This window comes from Raphanus sativus, chromosome 2 (assembly GCF_000801105.2).
Source record: "Raphanus sativus cultivar WK10039 chromosome 2, ASM80110v3, whole genome shotgun sequence".
NCBI classification, from domain to species: Eukaryota; Viridiplantae; Streptophyta; class Magnoliopsida; order Brassicales; family Brassicaceae; genus Raphanus; species Raphanus sativus.
In genome coordinates, this window is record NC_079512.1 from 8144881 (window position 1) to 8162560 (window position 17680).

The 17680-nt window shown below is 29.3% G+C and overlaps 2 protein-coding genes and 1 long non-coding RNA gene across 3 annotated transcripts; all 3 read left to right on the forward strand.

Moving 5' to 3' along the window:
* Positions 1–2682: 2682 nt before the first annotated feature.
* LOC108840023 (tropinone reductase homolog At1g07440) lies at positions 2683–9129 on the forward strand. Its single transcript, XM_018612835.2, has 5 exons — positions 2683–2780; positions 2873–3080; positions 3149–3365; positions 8384–8490; positions 8574–9129. The coding sequence occupies exons 1-5, from the start codon at positions 2701–2703 to the stop codon at positions 8760–8762; spliced, it is 801 nt and encodes a 266-aa protein (XP_018468337.1). The 5' UTR covers positions 2683–2700; the 3' UTR covers positions 8763–9129.
* Positions 5728–7164, forward strand: LOC108825782 (uncharacterized). The gene is made up of 5 exons (XR_001945298.2): positions 5728–5991; positions 6226–6422; positions 6528–6608; positions 6897–6983; positions 7065–7164. It is a non-coding gene; the product is annotated as an uncharacterized LOC108825782 (long non-coding RNA).
* A 5524-nt stretch (positions 9130–14653) lies between the features above and the next one.
* LOC108840140 (uncharacterized) lies at positions 14654–15825 on the forward strand. The gene has a single exon (XM_018612968.2). The coding sequence runs from the start codon at positions 14777–14779 to the stop codon at positions 15539–15541; it is 765 nt and encodes a 254-aa protein (XP_018468470.1). The 5' UTR covers positions 14654–14776; the 3' UTR covers positions 15542–15825.
* The last annotated feature ends 1855 nt before the right edge of the window (positions 15826–17680 follow it).

Genomic DNA, 17680 nt, shown 5'->3' on the forward strand with positions numbered 1-17680 from the left:
TTCTTACTGATATGACCATCTTTTATTTATGACATTTGAGAACAGCCACTTTATTATAAGCTTAATTAACAGCAATAGATACCATGAATAAAATTATCGATAAGAAGTGGAAACTAAGAAGCCTTTGAAGTTGTTCAAAAAAAAGCCTTTGAAATAGAAGTGAGAACAATATAAAAGAATCATGTTTAAATTCTTCATTTTGATTCTGAGCTTTCTAGTGACCTATGATGCTTTTGGATGTACCTATATCTCGTGCTATCAGCAGTCTGTTCTGCTTTCACCTAGTTTACAACTTAGAAAATCAGAGACAGTGGAACTTGTTAACATCTGCATCACCCGTGCCTTTACACTTCTTCATCCCCTTCTCCAAAGCTTTTTCTATAAACTTTATGAACCAATTTCCAGCTTCTTTTTCTATCTCTTTAGTCAACTTCATTGTATTCCTAACCCGGAAGGAGGAGCAACTGATGGTTTTCTCTTCTCATCGTTTGATCTGATCAACAGACAAATCATTGGTATAGTGCATTTTAAGAATTTTTCGAACCAGTCTTGAACCGGTGTCGTGAAGTCGCGAGCATGTGAACCATTGACGGTTGCAAACATGAGGGTCGACTGAAACAAATGTAAAAAACAAAATCCACAAATCTTTTAAGAAAACAAATTCAAAATCAAGAAAGTAAAATCTTCTCAAATAATCCACAACCGACCTTAAAAAATCTGGAAAGTTCATAGAAGAAACTTATGATGAACTGGCGAGGATATCCTGGAGGAGACAGAGTAGTGTGGTCGCTTCCTGAAAGTGATTCTTTGCAATTATTTGAGAAAATCTATAAATCTCAATCCAAGTTTCACTCTTTGTCATCAAATTCGGCATCTCAATCGGTGGGGAGCAGCACCTGGTTTTCAAATTAGAAAAGGAAGATGGATGAGTTAGTCATTTCTGAGAAAGTAAGCTTACTGCTTGATTGATTCAGAAGATGGTTTTCAGAGAAAGAAGGCTAACCTTTTATACTCGCAGTACACCGCCTCACATTCAAAACTACATCTGATTGATTGAATTAACTGGAAGCGTTTCAGTGATGAAGATCAGACGTCGCAATCGAACAAAAAGAGGAGATGAACCCTATATTTTTTTTAGACGGCGTAAAGAGACGATTAGGGTCGACTCTATCGGGCTGGCCGGATGGTCTCATCCTAAAGCCCAAACACATTGTAAAACCCGTAACAATAAATGTTAGTTAAATGAAACGCTGTGTTTTAGTTAATGGAAACGTGTCGCGACCAGAATGATCGAATTGATGATGTGGCGTCCTAGCTGTCGCAACAGGAGGGATACACCATACTTTATAGTAATAGATTTCGAATGGTAACAGCGAATTGAAAAGTGTGATACAAAAGGAATTGGATCTGCGATATAGTTTGACTATAGTTTTATAAACTGCAGAATATCGGCGGTTAAATAAAAAAAGCAGTACAAAGTAAAATGTGAATGGTAACAAAAACTATATGTGATAAGGAACCAGTAGTAAAATGTTAAAAGTAACATAAGCGGTGCGAATACAAATTAAATTTAAATGTATTTTTATATAACAAAAATATAATTATTACTAATAAATATTCTAAAATTTAAATTTCTTCTTATGAAACAACATAGAAAAATATACTAATAAGAATTTATTTTTTTCTCACAATATATTTGCAACATTAGACACCATTCTGTTTTATTATCACAATATTAATAATACTAAATTGAAAATTTAAACAGAAATTACACAATAATTTTTATCCTAATTATATTAGTAATAAAATTAATATTTTATTTCTCTTTTAAACCTATATATTTCGAAATGTTTATTTATCAAACATTATCTATTGAAAAAATATTTATTAAGTGAACACTATCATATTTTAACAATAACAATTTGATTAAAAATTAAAGACATTTGATAAACTAACTTATAAACATATATAATTTTCTTAACACCTAAAATCTATGGTTTGTTATATTGTTCAAAGATATAATTTATAAGTAGAAAATTAACATTTTTATATTATATATTCTACACAACTAAAAAATTTCTTACAATTCTAACTTAAATAATTAAGCGTTAACATATATATATATAATTTAACATACAATTTTCTGTTGTATCAATGAAAATTAGATTAAATATTGTGTAAACATATTAGTTATATTTAATAACTAAGGGAAAATAAAATGAAAAAAAAGTTGGATATATACGTACCTTGAAATTTGTCAACAACTTCATATGTATCAAATGTGTAAATGTATCACATATATAAAAGTTTCATTTATTTTTTTAAGAATATCACAAACTCACTATCTGCTCCAATTTACCCACTATCCCGCACCACCTTAGCAGTTATGGTGTTTCAAATGCGTTTCAGAAACACATATACTTAATTTTCTTTGTGTTTTATACTGAATGGATGCTTTTAAGCCTAACTGCATGCGTTTAAGTCAAACCACACTTAACATTCGAAACCATAATCAATCATACTTAATTTTATCATTTTATTTAATCAAAAAGAAAAAAAAATCATATGTAATCTAACCACCACAAAATCTCATAACATCATCCACTTCAAATTTGTGCGGACGTGGCCTAAACTTTTACTATATATATAATTAACCAACACAAGTATTCTCATTACATCATCCACTTTAATCTGAGGGGAATGGCTGGAGAAGAGCAAAAGCGTAGATGGAGCCTTCAAGGCAAGACCGCACTTGTCACCGGTGGAACCAAAGGCATTGGGTTCGTAAACCCCTCTTCTTTCGGTATACATCTTAAAAGCAATGGTGACAGACTCTTTTTAATATATATTTTTGATTCTTGAATTTTTTTAGGCATGCCATAGTAGAGGAACTTGCAGGATTTGGTGTAATAGTACATACATGTGCTCGAGACGAAGCACATCTCAACGAGTGTTTAAGCAAATGGAAGAATAAAGGGTTTCAAGTCACTGGTTCAGTCTGTGATGTATCGTCCTGGACAGAAAGAGAGAAGCTGATGCAAACTGTGTACTCTTTGTTTGATGCCAATCTCACTATCCTTGTAACTAATCTCCAACCTATATCATTAAATTGGCTGATTCATGTCTCCTGTTGTATTTTTGTTATTAGATTAACAATGCTGGCGCAATCCGGTCAAAGCCAACAATAGAGCATACGGCAGATGATTTCTCGTTCCACATTTCGACCAACTTGGAATCTGCATATCATTTTAGCCAGCTTGCACATCCTCTGCTCAAGGCTTCAGGGTGTGGTAACATCGTGTTCATATCCTCCGTTTCTGGGGTCGTCTCACTTGGCATCAGCTCCATCTACAGTGCCACAAAAGGTACATACTGACCAGTGACCAGTCCCGAATCTAGATGTAGATTTTACTATGTGCATAAAGTTTATGAATTGGTAAATGGGTGCAAATGTAATAACTTCTTACCTTATAAATAATCAAAAAGTTGAAAAACTAATGGTGAATAGACACCCGCTGATACTGACTCACTCAATAAGAAACCAAAACCAAATATCAGAAAAAATCCAAACCCCTTGTGTAGGGGTGGGACGGACCGGGTATCCGGAGTATATTAGGATAACCGGATCGGAGTCCGGATCCACCGGATCTTTAAAGTTATTATCCGGATCCGGATTCGTGCCTTCCGGGTATCAAGGGTTCGGATATCCGGACTAAAATCTGAATACTCGCGGATACCCGCAGATACCGGATCCGAATATTAAAAAAAAATTAAAAATTAACTAATTAACCATTATTTAGTCTATTTAAAATTATTTAAAAAACATAAAATTGAAAAATTATTAAAATTTAATAAAATTAAAATTTTACTTAATTTATATATAAACTATATATGATGTACATATATAAATATAATTATATTTTAAATATTTTAAATATATAATAGGTCCGGATCCGGATCCGGATACCCGAACCTAAAATTTCATTACCCGGATCCGTATCCGGATCCGGCAGATCCGTAAAAATACTATCCGGATCCGGGCTTCCCGGATATCCGCGGACCGGATATTGGATCGGACCACAGATCTAGATTTTAATTCCAGACCTACCTCGGTGTGAGTCTTGTTGGTACAGTTGATAGCAGATCATCAGTTAGCCGGATGGTGAACTACAGCTGTATAAAACATTTGTAAGAATTGTATAGACAATAAATATTTTTATAAATAAAAATATAATATCTAGTAATTGAAGATAAAGTATATATATATCTAACTTTATGTAGTTTTAATTATTTTAATTTAAAATAAATAGTATAATTTCAAATGTATATATTGAGATGATTTTTTGTTGCTTAAAGGTTAAAGCCAATATATATATATATATATATATATATATATATATATATATATATATATATCGTAACTTTATACAGTTTTAATTGTTTTGATCTAAAATAAATTGTATAATTTCAAATGTATATATTGAGATAATTTTTTTTGTTCAAACCGAATGTGGACAAAGAATTACATTCTAAATAGTTTGGTCAATAAAATACAACGGCCACATGTTTATCTTCCATGCTGATACAAACCCCTATATAATATGAATTCATGCTCACTTTAAAAGTGATTAGATTTTGACTTATACATTATTCGTGTGGGTGTATGTTTTAACTTTTAAATATTTATTGTACGTAAATATTGTTATAATTAATGTTGAATTATTATTTGCATTGAATGTTGTTTTTATTATATACTACTCCCTCTGTTTCATAATAAGTGTCACTCTGAGCTCATTTTCTGGTTACACAAAGAGTGTCACTTTACAATACCAATGTAAATTATACTAACTTTCAGCTGAAAATTAATTGCAAACTACATTGATTTTATAAATAATTTTATTTATCTAAAATACTATTGGTCAAAAAGGTATAATTAATTACAACTTACATATATTTCAACAACTTTCTTAATCTGTGTGAAAAATGTCACAACGACACTCTTTAAGAAACAGAGGAAGTATTTGTTATACAATACTGAATATTTTTTGTATTTAATTTATTTAACGCATAAAAATTATTAGTAATACAATAGTTAATTAAATATTTGAATTTTTATTTGTTTTATGTCAATTTTAAATTATTCATGTACATTAATATTTAAAGTTTTGAAAATAGTTATCTATATATAAATAAATGGACTACTTATTTTTACACAGGAAAATTGATATGTTTTAATATTTATGAAAACATATAAATGACTTTATCAGAATTTTATATTTTAATATCTTTATTAACTTTTATATAAAATGTACAGTTAATTAATCGTTTAATTTAAATAAGATTTGTTAAGATATACTATCATTTTAAACAGTCGTTAATGCTGAGGAAGTGTTTATTAAGATGTATAAAATAAATATATAAAGAAATATTAATTGATGGTGAAAGTTAAGATTAGTTACTATTAATCGAAATTAAATTGTAAGTTTAAGAATTATTTTATTTTTGTACTTCAAGTTTAGTAACATAGATTTGAATACTGATCTGTCGTCAACATGTCCAGTGAAATAATTGTCCCTTTTAATATAAGTAAAAGATTCCAAAATAGGTAATAGCGCCTAAATTAACCGAGCTATGAAATTCGGTATGATATGCTTCCGTATAACGATTGATAGCAATCTATCTGCAACCCAAATAGTGGTTTTGAAGAATCTCTAAGAGCAGCATTAACGCGGTTGCTTAGTGAGGTTTTTAAGTTTTTAGAATTAAAAAGAAAAAGAAAATTACCTATTTACTTAAGCAACACCGCTTAATTAAGCTCCACAAGTGCCGTGTCTTATGAGACACGTGTTGGACATTTAGACTCAGCGTCTCTTTCTCTCTCTCGACCAATTGATTTTGAGTCTCTTTTGTCGACTCGCGATCTTTCTCACCGTTGTCTCCTTCTCTCAGAAAATCATTCAATCTCCACTAGCGTTACCGGCAGAAACCCAGGTATGTCTCTCTCTGTTATACGTTTCGGATGAATCTGTAGTTAACTTTTGTGGGTTTGTTCGGTATTGGTTATTCCTTGAATAAAAATCTATATTTTACCCAATTTGATGTAAATTGATTGATGTTAACGGCTTATGTTGAATGAGATTGTCCGAGGAAACGATTCAGTGACTGGTTTATGTTAATGTTGATTGCTAAAAGGAATTGTTTTTCTTCATTGGGTTTTGTTGGCAGGAGATGCTAATAAGATATTTGACAAGTACCTTCTCGAGTTAAACAAAGAGCTTTCTTATGTTCACTTTAAGCTGAGGGCTTGTAGAGATCAGTATGATGGCCATGTTTGTTATGGTGTGGTTAATATTGTCTCTAACGATCAATCCAAACTCGGGACTAAATACTTTGTTCCTCAGATTGCATTCTTCAAAGGCATTGTAAGTTGCACATTGTCTTTCTCTCTTCTTGCTATGTGTGTGCACTGAGATGATTGTGGGTTTGTATAGAGTGAATAACTGTGATACTTACTTGGACATTCGCAGATAGAAGCAATCGCACAGGATGAAGCTGCCCAAGGCTGCATATCGGGCTTTGATGCTCTTAATATCTGTTTGGAGAACCAGGTCAGTCATCGTCTCTGACTTCTGATAAGAAGAACCATCCACATCTACTTCAATTAACTGATCATGGTGACTTTAAAGCTGCAACTATCTTACAGAGTCACTTGAAAGTATTACCTTGTCTTTGAGTTTAGTCTGAAACCCTTACATGAATGCTGATTACATTATACTAGTAGCCTATAGACCTTACATCCCAAAATAATTGTCTGTTTCTTTTCTATTAATACAAAACTTTAGGGTTTCAATACAATTCTAGAGAGAGATTTGACATGTGTATTGGGTTTCTTTCAGGATGGTGATGCTATCTCTGCAACGAGAGCTGGGTAGTTTAGTTACTCCAATCCAAATAAGTATTGGGTCGAAAGTTCTCATAAACGGGTCAGACCTCTTTTGTTGTGGATTATAAAGCAGATGTAAGTCTTTTGTTTTCATGTTAAATGATCCTTTCCATATTGGCAGGAAGCAAAGCATCACATCTCTTCAGCATATTGTAAGTTTTTCTGTAGAATGTATATGTCAAATTTGTATAGGATGTTTCAAATAATGTTGGCTTACTTTCTGATGATGGCAAGAGATTTTACAAACCAAAGTGTTTCTTAATATATTTTCTTGATCTTTAAAATGTTTTATATCATAAATAAAATTATATCTTAAATAAAACAATGTTTAATTTTTTTAAGAATCTCTAAATAAGATACTTGCATTGGAGGACAAAAATTAGAGATTGCTTAAAAAAAGTGCTTAGCACCCATTTATTACTAAAAAAGTGATTAAGCACCCTAATGGGGTGCTAGGGTTAATGATGCTCTAACGCAAGTATCTAACACAGATATCTCAAATAAATGAATTAACTAGATTTATAACTAGTGGTAAAATTCATCCTACTTCCTTTTATTTGAGACATTATTAGGTAGATGTCTCCACTATTTGAAAAATCCATCTAACGAAAATATAATTCAGTTTGAGATCAATCCACTTCTATTTAATTTTAAACTATCTATAATTATCTTTATATGTCAGAAAATGCATATTTATACCTCATAATGAATACTTGAACTGATCCAAAATATATACTTTAAATGAAATGTCTAATTAAGATGAACAATATTTCATTTATTTATCATAACATATAAATTATAAAATAACTTAAAACTTATAAATAAAAAGAAAGAAATTAGTTACAAGTTATTATCATTTGATTATTTTGTAAATGTTTGTATTTGTGCATGTGTATGGAAAATCATCTATTTTAAAAATAAAACTAAATTTTGATAAATTTTGATTCTAAAATTTAATTAAAGGCGTTAAAAATAAAATAAAAATATTATATTTAAATATTAATATTTAAAATAAAAGATAAATAATACATTGGAAGTAGTTCTACATTGAAAGTCACTCTATAAGAAAATTAAGAATATAATAGAGATTATTTAGATATTTATTTGTAGATGCTCTTACTCTTTTTTTTAGAGAGTCTAATTTAATCTTTATGGATTGTGTCATTTACCTTTTTGTCGGGTTTGAATCTTTTCAATTATATTTCTATGCCAATCATGTTCTATTATATTTGTTCCAGTAGGAATAGAAGATCAGACTTATACCTTGATTGTTTGAAAATTAACTTGTTCGTTCATGTTACATCATAAATAAATTACGCTAAATAAAAAATTTCTTTGTTCAAAAAGGCTAAGAATGTGTTCTATTACACTAAATATGAATTTCAACACGGTAAACAAACAATTGAGGTCATATAACACATATTATATGTGAATACATAGGGGCAATGAATCAGCTAGCAAGGAATTTGGCATGCGAGTGGGCGAGCGACAGTATAAGGGCTAATTCTGTAGCTCCTACATTCATTGCCACTCCACTGGTTGATAATGTAAGATCCAATTGTATATTGAAGATATGCTTTTTTAGTTTGATAATATTTTGATTTCTTGTGCGTTGGATGATGATTTGTAGGCGTTTGATGATGAATTTAAGAAAGTGGTGGAATCAACAAATCCCTTAGGGCGCTTAGGAAAACCGGAGGAGGTAGCATCGCTGGTGGCATTTCTTTGTATGCCTGCATCTTCTTATATAACGGGCCAGACCATTTGCATTGATGGAGGTCTTTCGGTCAATGGCTTCTCGTATCAGCCACACTCTTAATCCCAACCACCAAAACAAATAAAATTTGAAGTTCAGTAATAAGTTTGAGTGTTCAGACTTCGTATCCTTCTTAAGATTACTTTAGCGTCTATGCTTTTCATTACTCCCTCTGTTTCTCGGAGCTTCTCGGAGCTCTACGATGCTCTCTCCGACATCGCTGGCTTATCATCTTCCTTTACTCTTCGCTCTTTCTCCTATGTTTCTAGATCGATCGTGTAATGAGTCTGCAGATAGCTTGGCCAAAAACTGCTAAAAACCTTTGTGCGTCATTGGGTGGACTTGTCAAAGCCCATATTTTCTTATCTATTAAAAGTTATGTTTCAAAAAATGTACAATTATTAAAAAGTTATGAATTTTTATTTTTATTTTATTTCACTTTTCATTAATTAAATCCAATCTAACCAATAATTTTTTTATTTTTTATTTATTTCATTTTGCATTAATTAAAGCCAATCTAACCAATAAAATCATTAAATAAAGTATGATTGGTCAAATATACCAAACAACATTAAGGTTTTGTATATAAATGTAAAATATTTTTTAGAATAAATAAAAAATCTATACTATTAAAAGAAAATCATTCTAAAAATCTACCGTAGAGGGTTGCTCAACCTATCTATAATTATTTATTATATTTTTTTGTCATACAATTAATCACTCTTAACAACACAATTAATAACTCTAACTATGCTTATATATATTTTTATGTTACCATGAAAAATTAATGAAAACCCCTAATAATTCTTAATTAATTGTACGAGAAAAGATGTCATAACAAACTTAATAATATTCTACATACATATTTTTATTATCTATTCTATTAATTTCGAGTCATTCTTTTATCTATTTAAAAGGTTTTCATTTAACTTTATACATATTCACTTCTTAAATATAATATCCCTTAAAATTTGGTTATACAATATATAATCCCTTTAAACATTATATAGTTTATTAAAATAGAATTACAATTTATGACATAATACTTTAACATAAATTAATATTCATTAAGGGTACTTTTATGATGTAAATTATAAACCTGTGGCATTAATTACACTCTCCACATTTGCACGTACTCGAAATTTTTTGTATTTGGATTGTTCTTTCAATCTTTTTTTCTTTGATAATAAATTGATCGAACATTAATGTAAGGTGAAAATCTAAAATTTTAGATCAGACGTGACATAAATGACAAACAAATTTATTTATTATAAATTAAGTTAATCAATAATTAATTTTATGCAAATTTCATCCACATTTATTTGATACTAGATGGTTGGCCCGCTCATGCGGGCATAATAATCTTATAGATATCTATTAATACATATATTATTATTTCAATAATTAACATGATAAGTTATGTTTATACTCTTAAATTTTTAAAATTGGTGATATATGTATCTATAATGAAGTTTCTCATTACAATATATATAGACTATTATTGAATTTAGTTTTTTAATCTTTATGATTGGATATATTATTTTCAGATAACAACATAATATATTTTAGAATTGGTTTATTTATTTTTGGACAAAAATTGTATTATATTAATATACGTTCAATTATATAATCTAATAGATAAACATAAATTATTAAAATAACATTTTAGTTATAGTATATATTATATATAACTATTTATTATATACATGATCATATTATCTCTGTCATGTTAATTAATACATATGCATTTGTCACTAAAATTAACTTTTTATAAAACCAAACATATAAATGAGGTTAGACCATTATCTGATGTCCCAAAATATTAAGAGCCTAAAAAATCCAAATAGAAAAAAAGATATTCTATCTAATGGGTTTCTAGGTGTTTCGTCCGCACATGCGGACATAACCATTTTATAGTTACTTACTAATACGTGTAAAACTAATTAAAGACTATATTGATAAATTATTATCTATTTTCTCATTTGAAAATTTTACATATTATATATTTAAAAAAATCTCAAACAAACAATAATATTTTCACTGGAATTTTGTTCTTAATTTGTAGGTAAATATATATTAACAAAAAAAAATAATTAATTACTAAGAATAATATATATTTTCAACGTTCTAAATGTAAACGTGAAAGCGAACAAATTATTTTGCAACTAAAATTATTTATTAATTAATATTAATAATTAAGCATAAAATATTACTAAACCTCTAATTATGGAGAACATGACAAATAATACATAATTATTTAAAACATAATTTTATAAGATTATATTATTACGATATTAAGCACTCTAAGAGCTTAATTGTAAAAATAATAATTTTAACCACTTATCTAATCAAATAATTTTCAATTTTTTTTTTAATTTTTATATTAAAAATATTTCAGATATAACCAAATATATATATATATATATATATATATATATATATATATATATATATATGAAGTGTCTTTTTCTTTTAAAATATATTTTAAGATATTAGATAATTCTTCTTATTATTACTAATTTAAAATTGTTTTAACAAGAAAATTAAAATTCATTTTTTATTTTATGGATAATTTATATATTCTATTCATTAAAAATACAATTAATATTAGCCAGTTTAACTTTTAACATGAGAGTTCCCTTGCGAAAAATCACTAATTTTTAAAAAGTTATATTAGCAACATAAACATATGTATTGGAGAAAGGGAATACACGTGATTACATCAAAGTATCTTAGTTTATTATAGTGTTGTTTTTTTCAGATAACGATCATATAATAAGCTATTGTTTAGTAAATATCTAATACATATATTTATAATATGACTTTTTAAAATTATGTAATAACAAATTATTATAGAATAATTCATTAAGGGTAGTATCAATATTAACCGCTCTAACTTTTAACGTGGAAGCTCCGTTGCGAAAAATCTCTTCGCAAACAAGAAAATTAAAATTCATTTTTTATTTTATGGATAATTTATATATTCTATTCATTAAGAGTACAAAACCGTTCAAGATGGAGAAATATAGCCGCTTCATCGTTTTTTAATGTCTCTCTCTCCTCTGCATCTTCATTCCTCACTGTCTCTCTCTCCTCTGCATTCTCTTCTCTCAATTCTGTCTCTCTGTTGTAAGCAACAAAAAATTCTGTCTCTCTCTCTCTCTTTGTCATCTTCTTCGTCTCTCTCTCTCTCTTTCTCTTCGTTTCTGTTCCCGTGACTCTCTCTCTCTCTCTCTTCGTTTCTGTTCACGTGACTCTCTCTTTCTGGTTGTTTCTTTGACGTGAAGAAAATAGAATAAACCCTAAATCCTAAGTCCAACAGGGATCGATAATTTTATAAAATTTGGGTTGAATTTTTTTTTTAATATTGGGTCGGGTTAATATCGATTGGGCAATCACTATTTCTTAAACGCTGTTTTTGTTTCATCAATCACAATTTGGGAATTCAATTAGAGAGGGGGTTTTACAAAGATTAGGGGGATATACAAAGAAAAAAGTATATGTTTGGGTGGGTTAGTAAAGAGCTTCGTAGTTTAGGGGGGAATAAGTAGAGTCTATGTATCTATAGGGGGTTTTAGGCAGGCAACCCTAGTTTATTTGAGCTCTTTCACACACACACAGACTTAGAGAAAATGTTTGCTTTAGGAAAAAACTCGGTTTTGTTTATTGATTGGTAGTCGTAAAAAGATACAAAGCTGCTCATATCGGATTTATAGAATATCCGATGAAACTATATCCTTACTAGGAGACTTGAAGCAAATGACAAAAATATAAAGACTTGATTCTAGAATCTTAAATGAGGCTAACATGGTGCCTTTGAAAACTCTTATTCGAAACATGAAAGCAAAAGAAAGAAATAAAGAAGAAACAAAGGAAAACGATGGTTAGTCAATAATTCATTGTATTAAAAATCACACGTACCTTAATTGGCTGTCGACAATGAGTGATTTTTTGACTAAGCATGCACCTAGACTCCTTGTTGGCTTGATTATTGATCTAGGTGAAATGAGTTGGATTTTGGCTATGGCTAGACCATATCGATGAAAAAAAGTGAGGCCATGGACTGGTAGAAGTATGGGCCACTCTTTGATGTTTCAGCTGACCGGTCTGGTCTTCATAAAATAATGTTGGACTGAATGAATTAATCTTTCAAGCATATCTTTTGGGCTTATTTCTTCAAGCATTCCCTCTTTTGTCGGATTGTCTTCTGATTGAGACTGAGCTGGTTGAGCCAGATGGTTAGATTGTCTAAGCTGGTTGGTTGAGTCAGGAGAACCTCTATTGACTTGTTGAAACTTTCTTTTAAATCCCTTCCGGATCGGTCCTTGGAGCCATCTTTAATCTTTATGATTGGAATTTGGATGGTTGATTCAAGGTCAGTTTCTGATCTTGTATCAAGAACACTTTCACCTTAGAAATTAGTTATTTAAAAAAAACATGTTTGGTTAAGCAAATACCACCTCCATATTCATCACCCACCATATGGGATTTGGGGATAGGGTAGATGGTCTTGGCATTGAATTGCGGTAGAAAGCTGTTAAATCTAAGCATTTCATCCACGTCTACAAGAGCACATATCCCCACAATAAGCCAAGTTGTCTTAAAAAGAATATTGGATTGTCTTTGTTTTTGAGGAAGATAAGACAATGCGTGATATTCTTTGTCAATGGATTAAATGGATCCGATTGATTATGATAGAATGGTGAAAGTTTAAGGGGGTGTTATTAGATAGAGTATTTATAAATACTTTCAAAGATTTAGATTTTATAGAGATTCTGGTGTTATTAAATTAAAACTTTTCTAGAGTACGTTAAAATCTTATGTTATTAGTTTAGGATTTTACAAAAATACTTACAAGTTTTCAAAAGTCTGGAGTTATTCGTTCTGTCACTTTACAAAATCACTAAAAGTCTTATGTTATTCAATTTTTTCGTAAATGACTGACTTTGTCATTCTTCTAAAGTCCACTGTTATTAGTTAACTGATTACACATGATTTGTTCACAAAATCTATTTTTCGAAGTATTGCATTTCGATCAGTATTCTCAGAGACTTCTATAATAACTAAAAAAACTCATTTATCTTTCTTTTCCGATCTTCAATTTTGCAAAACTGTCAGTCACTGCTAGCAAACGAATCAGTATCAAGTGATTCTCGTCTCTTTCCATGAACACATATTCAATTAAAAAGGTAAATTCCAAAATTTAGCAGGAATATGAGAATCACCCAATAATAAATAATACATAATTTGGGACAAAAGAAAAGAAAAACATCGCTGCAAGTTTGTGCATGCAAAACTGCAATTTTATACTTTCTGCAAGTTTTGAAATGAATTGAATTACAACCTGTTAAATTATAGAAAACGAATAGTTAATGAAGAGATGATAAAGATAACTACAAACACGACAGTATTGATATTTTGCAAAAGTTTAGCAATATCTTTAACAGAATCTGTGATAATCTACACAACTTTTTGATAAACAATTAAAATCATTTTTAATTTAATCTACTAATTAATTTTTAGAATCAACAAAACTCTTTTTAAATCATAAACCAATAACAGCCCCTAAATATAATCTTTACAAAATGAAAGTACAATTGTTAATCTGAAATCTTGTATATAACCACTTTTTCTCTCTTTTGCAATGACTACTTTTCCACTTTGAACTACTATTGAAAAGATTCTACTTTTGTAGTCCAGAACATGGACTTAAGTTTCATCATTCATGCTTTATTGATATATATTAATTCACGATAATAAATATGCGTAGAGGGACCGATGTTGATACGTAGGATATACACTATGTACATCCAATTTCAACTAACACAAAATATAAATAACATTTTCCCTGTGGAATTATTTAGATCCGTATCCACTGGTGGACCTTAAAGTAAGACCTACGCACCTACTATCTCTCATTTTATTTATTATACACATATCAAAATATGAAATATGTTCATCAATAAATTTTCTTAGCCTTGCCTATTGCCATTATTTAACAATAATCAACCAAATGTTGTGACATATTTTAATTCCACAGACCCTCCCACACCCCTTCCCACAAAACCATAATCACAATGCTCCCATTCACCAACTACTACATTTCTAACTCATCCATGTCCGAGAACAATGTTAACAACAGCAAGAGGAGGAAGAAGAAACGTTCGATGATGGTTTATGGAGGCGGAGGAGGAGATAATTTGGCGGTGGTGAAGGCGGCGGCGTGGGCTTGGTATCAAAGGAAGGAAGGCAAACCGATTATGAGAGAGTTTGAGATAACAAGAGCACCGAGAACACCTCGACCTTCGCGGTACAAGATTGAAGCTACAAAGAACATGATCCTCTCCGACAACAAGGTTTTAGCCGAGAATAGGGTTTCTAAGTCTTCTCTTTGGTACACAAATTTCCATTATCAAGAGGATCAAGAAACTCAATACTCTCGTCTACTTGACACTTACGAGATCAAGAACATCTCAAAAAGGCTTCATTCTGATGATCCTAGTTTATCCGTGAGTTTGAGCAGTGCTTTCATGTTGAGTGACGATAATCATAATCATGATTGTGGTTGTGATGATCATGGTATGTTAAAGAGAACTGGCTATGATAAGAATACTACTAGTAGTGGAAAAACTGATAACAAGATTTCCGTGAAAAAAGTGAGCAAAAGAAGTTTGTGGAAGGGACTGATTGTTATGGGTCCAGTGTCTACGGTTTGTGGAAGAAGCGATGATGTGGATTTACGGGCTTCTAAAGCTAGCCGGAGAACAGTCAAGGTTGCGGCTGCGGCCGAGGCTCTCCTCAGGTCGGCAGCAAGTGGCAAGACTCAGACCCGTAGTCGCTAACTTTACTGGTTATTAGGATGGAAAGATTTGAACAATTTCTTAAAAATTCGTACATTTTCATGTTTCTGTATTTTGATGAACTAGCTGTGTAGTTTCTTCCAGTTTCACTAAATAAGTACATATATTTTCTGTAACAAAAAAAAACGTACATCTATTTTTCAAATTAATATGTACATCTTCGGGGGACCAAAATGACAAGAAAATATTGAATTTCTTCCAACTCGGTTGTGACCTCACATTTGTACTGATGCCTTAAAATCATACGAAATAATTTTAACATTAGATTTTTAACAGTTCTTTTACATCTAGTACTCCCTCTGTTTAATATTATAAATAGTTTTTTAAAAAAATTGTTTCAAAATATAACTAGTTTTCATTATTCTATGTAACTTTTATTTTTATTGGGCATAGTGTGACTTGTCAAATAATATAGACTTATTTATGATTGATTTAACTATATCTAATTTATATAATGCTATTTTAAAAATATATAATATTTTTCTTAATCTTTGTGTATTTTAACTAAAACTACTTACATAAAAAAATAGAGAGATAATTTTTTTTATTATGGTGTTGTTTACATGCATTGATTCATCTGGATAAAGCTGCAAATCGATATCCATATTGTTAATTCAACATAGAAATGGAACAAAATAAATTTTGAATTTAGCTGAATTTTTCATAAAATATTAATAAAGTTTTCACAGATCATCTAGATAAACGTAATTCAATCAAATAATAAATGAGAGAATGACTATTTTAAACATAAAATAATCTAAAGTTTTTTAATATACTGTATTTAAATTTAAAATTTCCATCACATATTTTCTTCAGGACCACAATCATATTTATCAGAAAAAGAATGAAAAATCACATTTTATCCAAAATTCATAACATCACAATTCCAATCAAATAAAACAAAATATCAAACTTTTCTCTAAAATCCAAAAATCACATTCTCGTGAAAATCATAAAATCACATTCTCTTTCAGACCGTAAAACCATATTCCCACGCAAATTTTTTATAAAATCACATTTTCAAAACTGAAAATGACATTTTCTTCTAATACTTAAAATCACATTTTTCTACAAACCTCACATTTTCCACCAATCATAAATTACATTTTTTGTAAATTGAAAATCTCATATTTCGCCAAAATAAATCATCAATATCTTTTTAGTCGTTACAATCAAAAAATTAAATTATTTTTATGAATTTACATCGTCTTAAACATTATTATAAGGTTTATCCATGAAGTCACGTGCATCTAGAAATTGATATTACAATTTTGGATTTTAAATTTGAAAATATTATATTTGGGATTTAATTGAGAGTATGTAATTTAAGAATATATAATTTTTTAATTTGTAACTATAAAGTTTGTTTTTAGTGTTAAGGGTTTAAATTTTAAGATTTTATGTTTTGGAGTTTATGTTTAAGATTTAGGATTTTAGTTTTAAAATATTAGAACTAAATTTTAGATTTTGATCTAAAGTTTAGTGTTTATGATATAAGGTTTAGAGTATGGGATTTTGGGGTTTAGAGTAAGATTTGAGAATAAAATTTTTAAAAATATATTTATATTTTATTTTTAATATTTGGTGTTTATTTGAAAATGCTAGATTTAGTTTTTAGATTTATTATAATAGAGTATAGGGTTTGAAATATAGGTTATAAGTATGAGTATCAAAATGAGTTATAACTCATAAGTTACTTCATCTTAGTTCGATTTTTCTATGAGAACAAATTCTTACTTTTATGCTCATTTAAAAATGAGTTTAATGATCATACTCAATTCAAATCACGAGTTATATGGATAATCTTTAATGAATATGATGTAATTCATGAGATTGGTGGTTTTTATATTTATAATATATATATATATAACGTCCATTTTTCTTATGCAAAAAAATAGTTTCTACATTATTCATATTTATCTTCTATAATTAAAATGTAAAACACAAAAGTTTTAAATATATATAATTGGATAGCATAATTATATGCCCTCATTATATCATATTTTTTTGTCAGCTCTCATCATATCATATATATCTTTAAAATTAAAATATAGAACAATATATTTTTAAGAGAAAATTTCTAAATTACTTGTATTTATCTTATTTAATATTTTTACATTT

Excerpts from the sequence above, each read along its gene's own strand:
- LOC108840023 (XM_018612835.2), top strand. The coding sequence starts at position 2,701 with ATGGCTGGAGAAGAGCAAAAGCGTAGATGGAGCCTTCAAGGCAAGACC. Across the intron at positions 2,781-2,872 it reads GGTGGAACCAAAGGCATTGG|GCATGCCATAGTAGAGGAAC; the intron begins GTTCGTAAACCC and ends GAATTTTTTTAG. Across the intron at positions 3,366-8,383 it reads CATCTACAGTGCCACAAAAG|GGGCAATGAATCAGCTAGCA; the intron begins GTACATACTGAC and ends GTGAATACATAG.
- LOC108840140 (XM_018612968.2), top strand. The coding sequence starts at position 14,777 with ATGCTCCCATTCACCAACTACTACATTTCTAACTCATCCATGTCCGAG.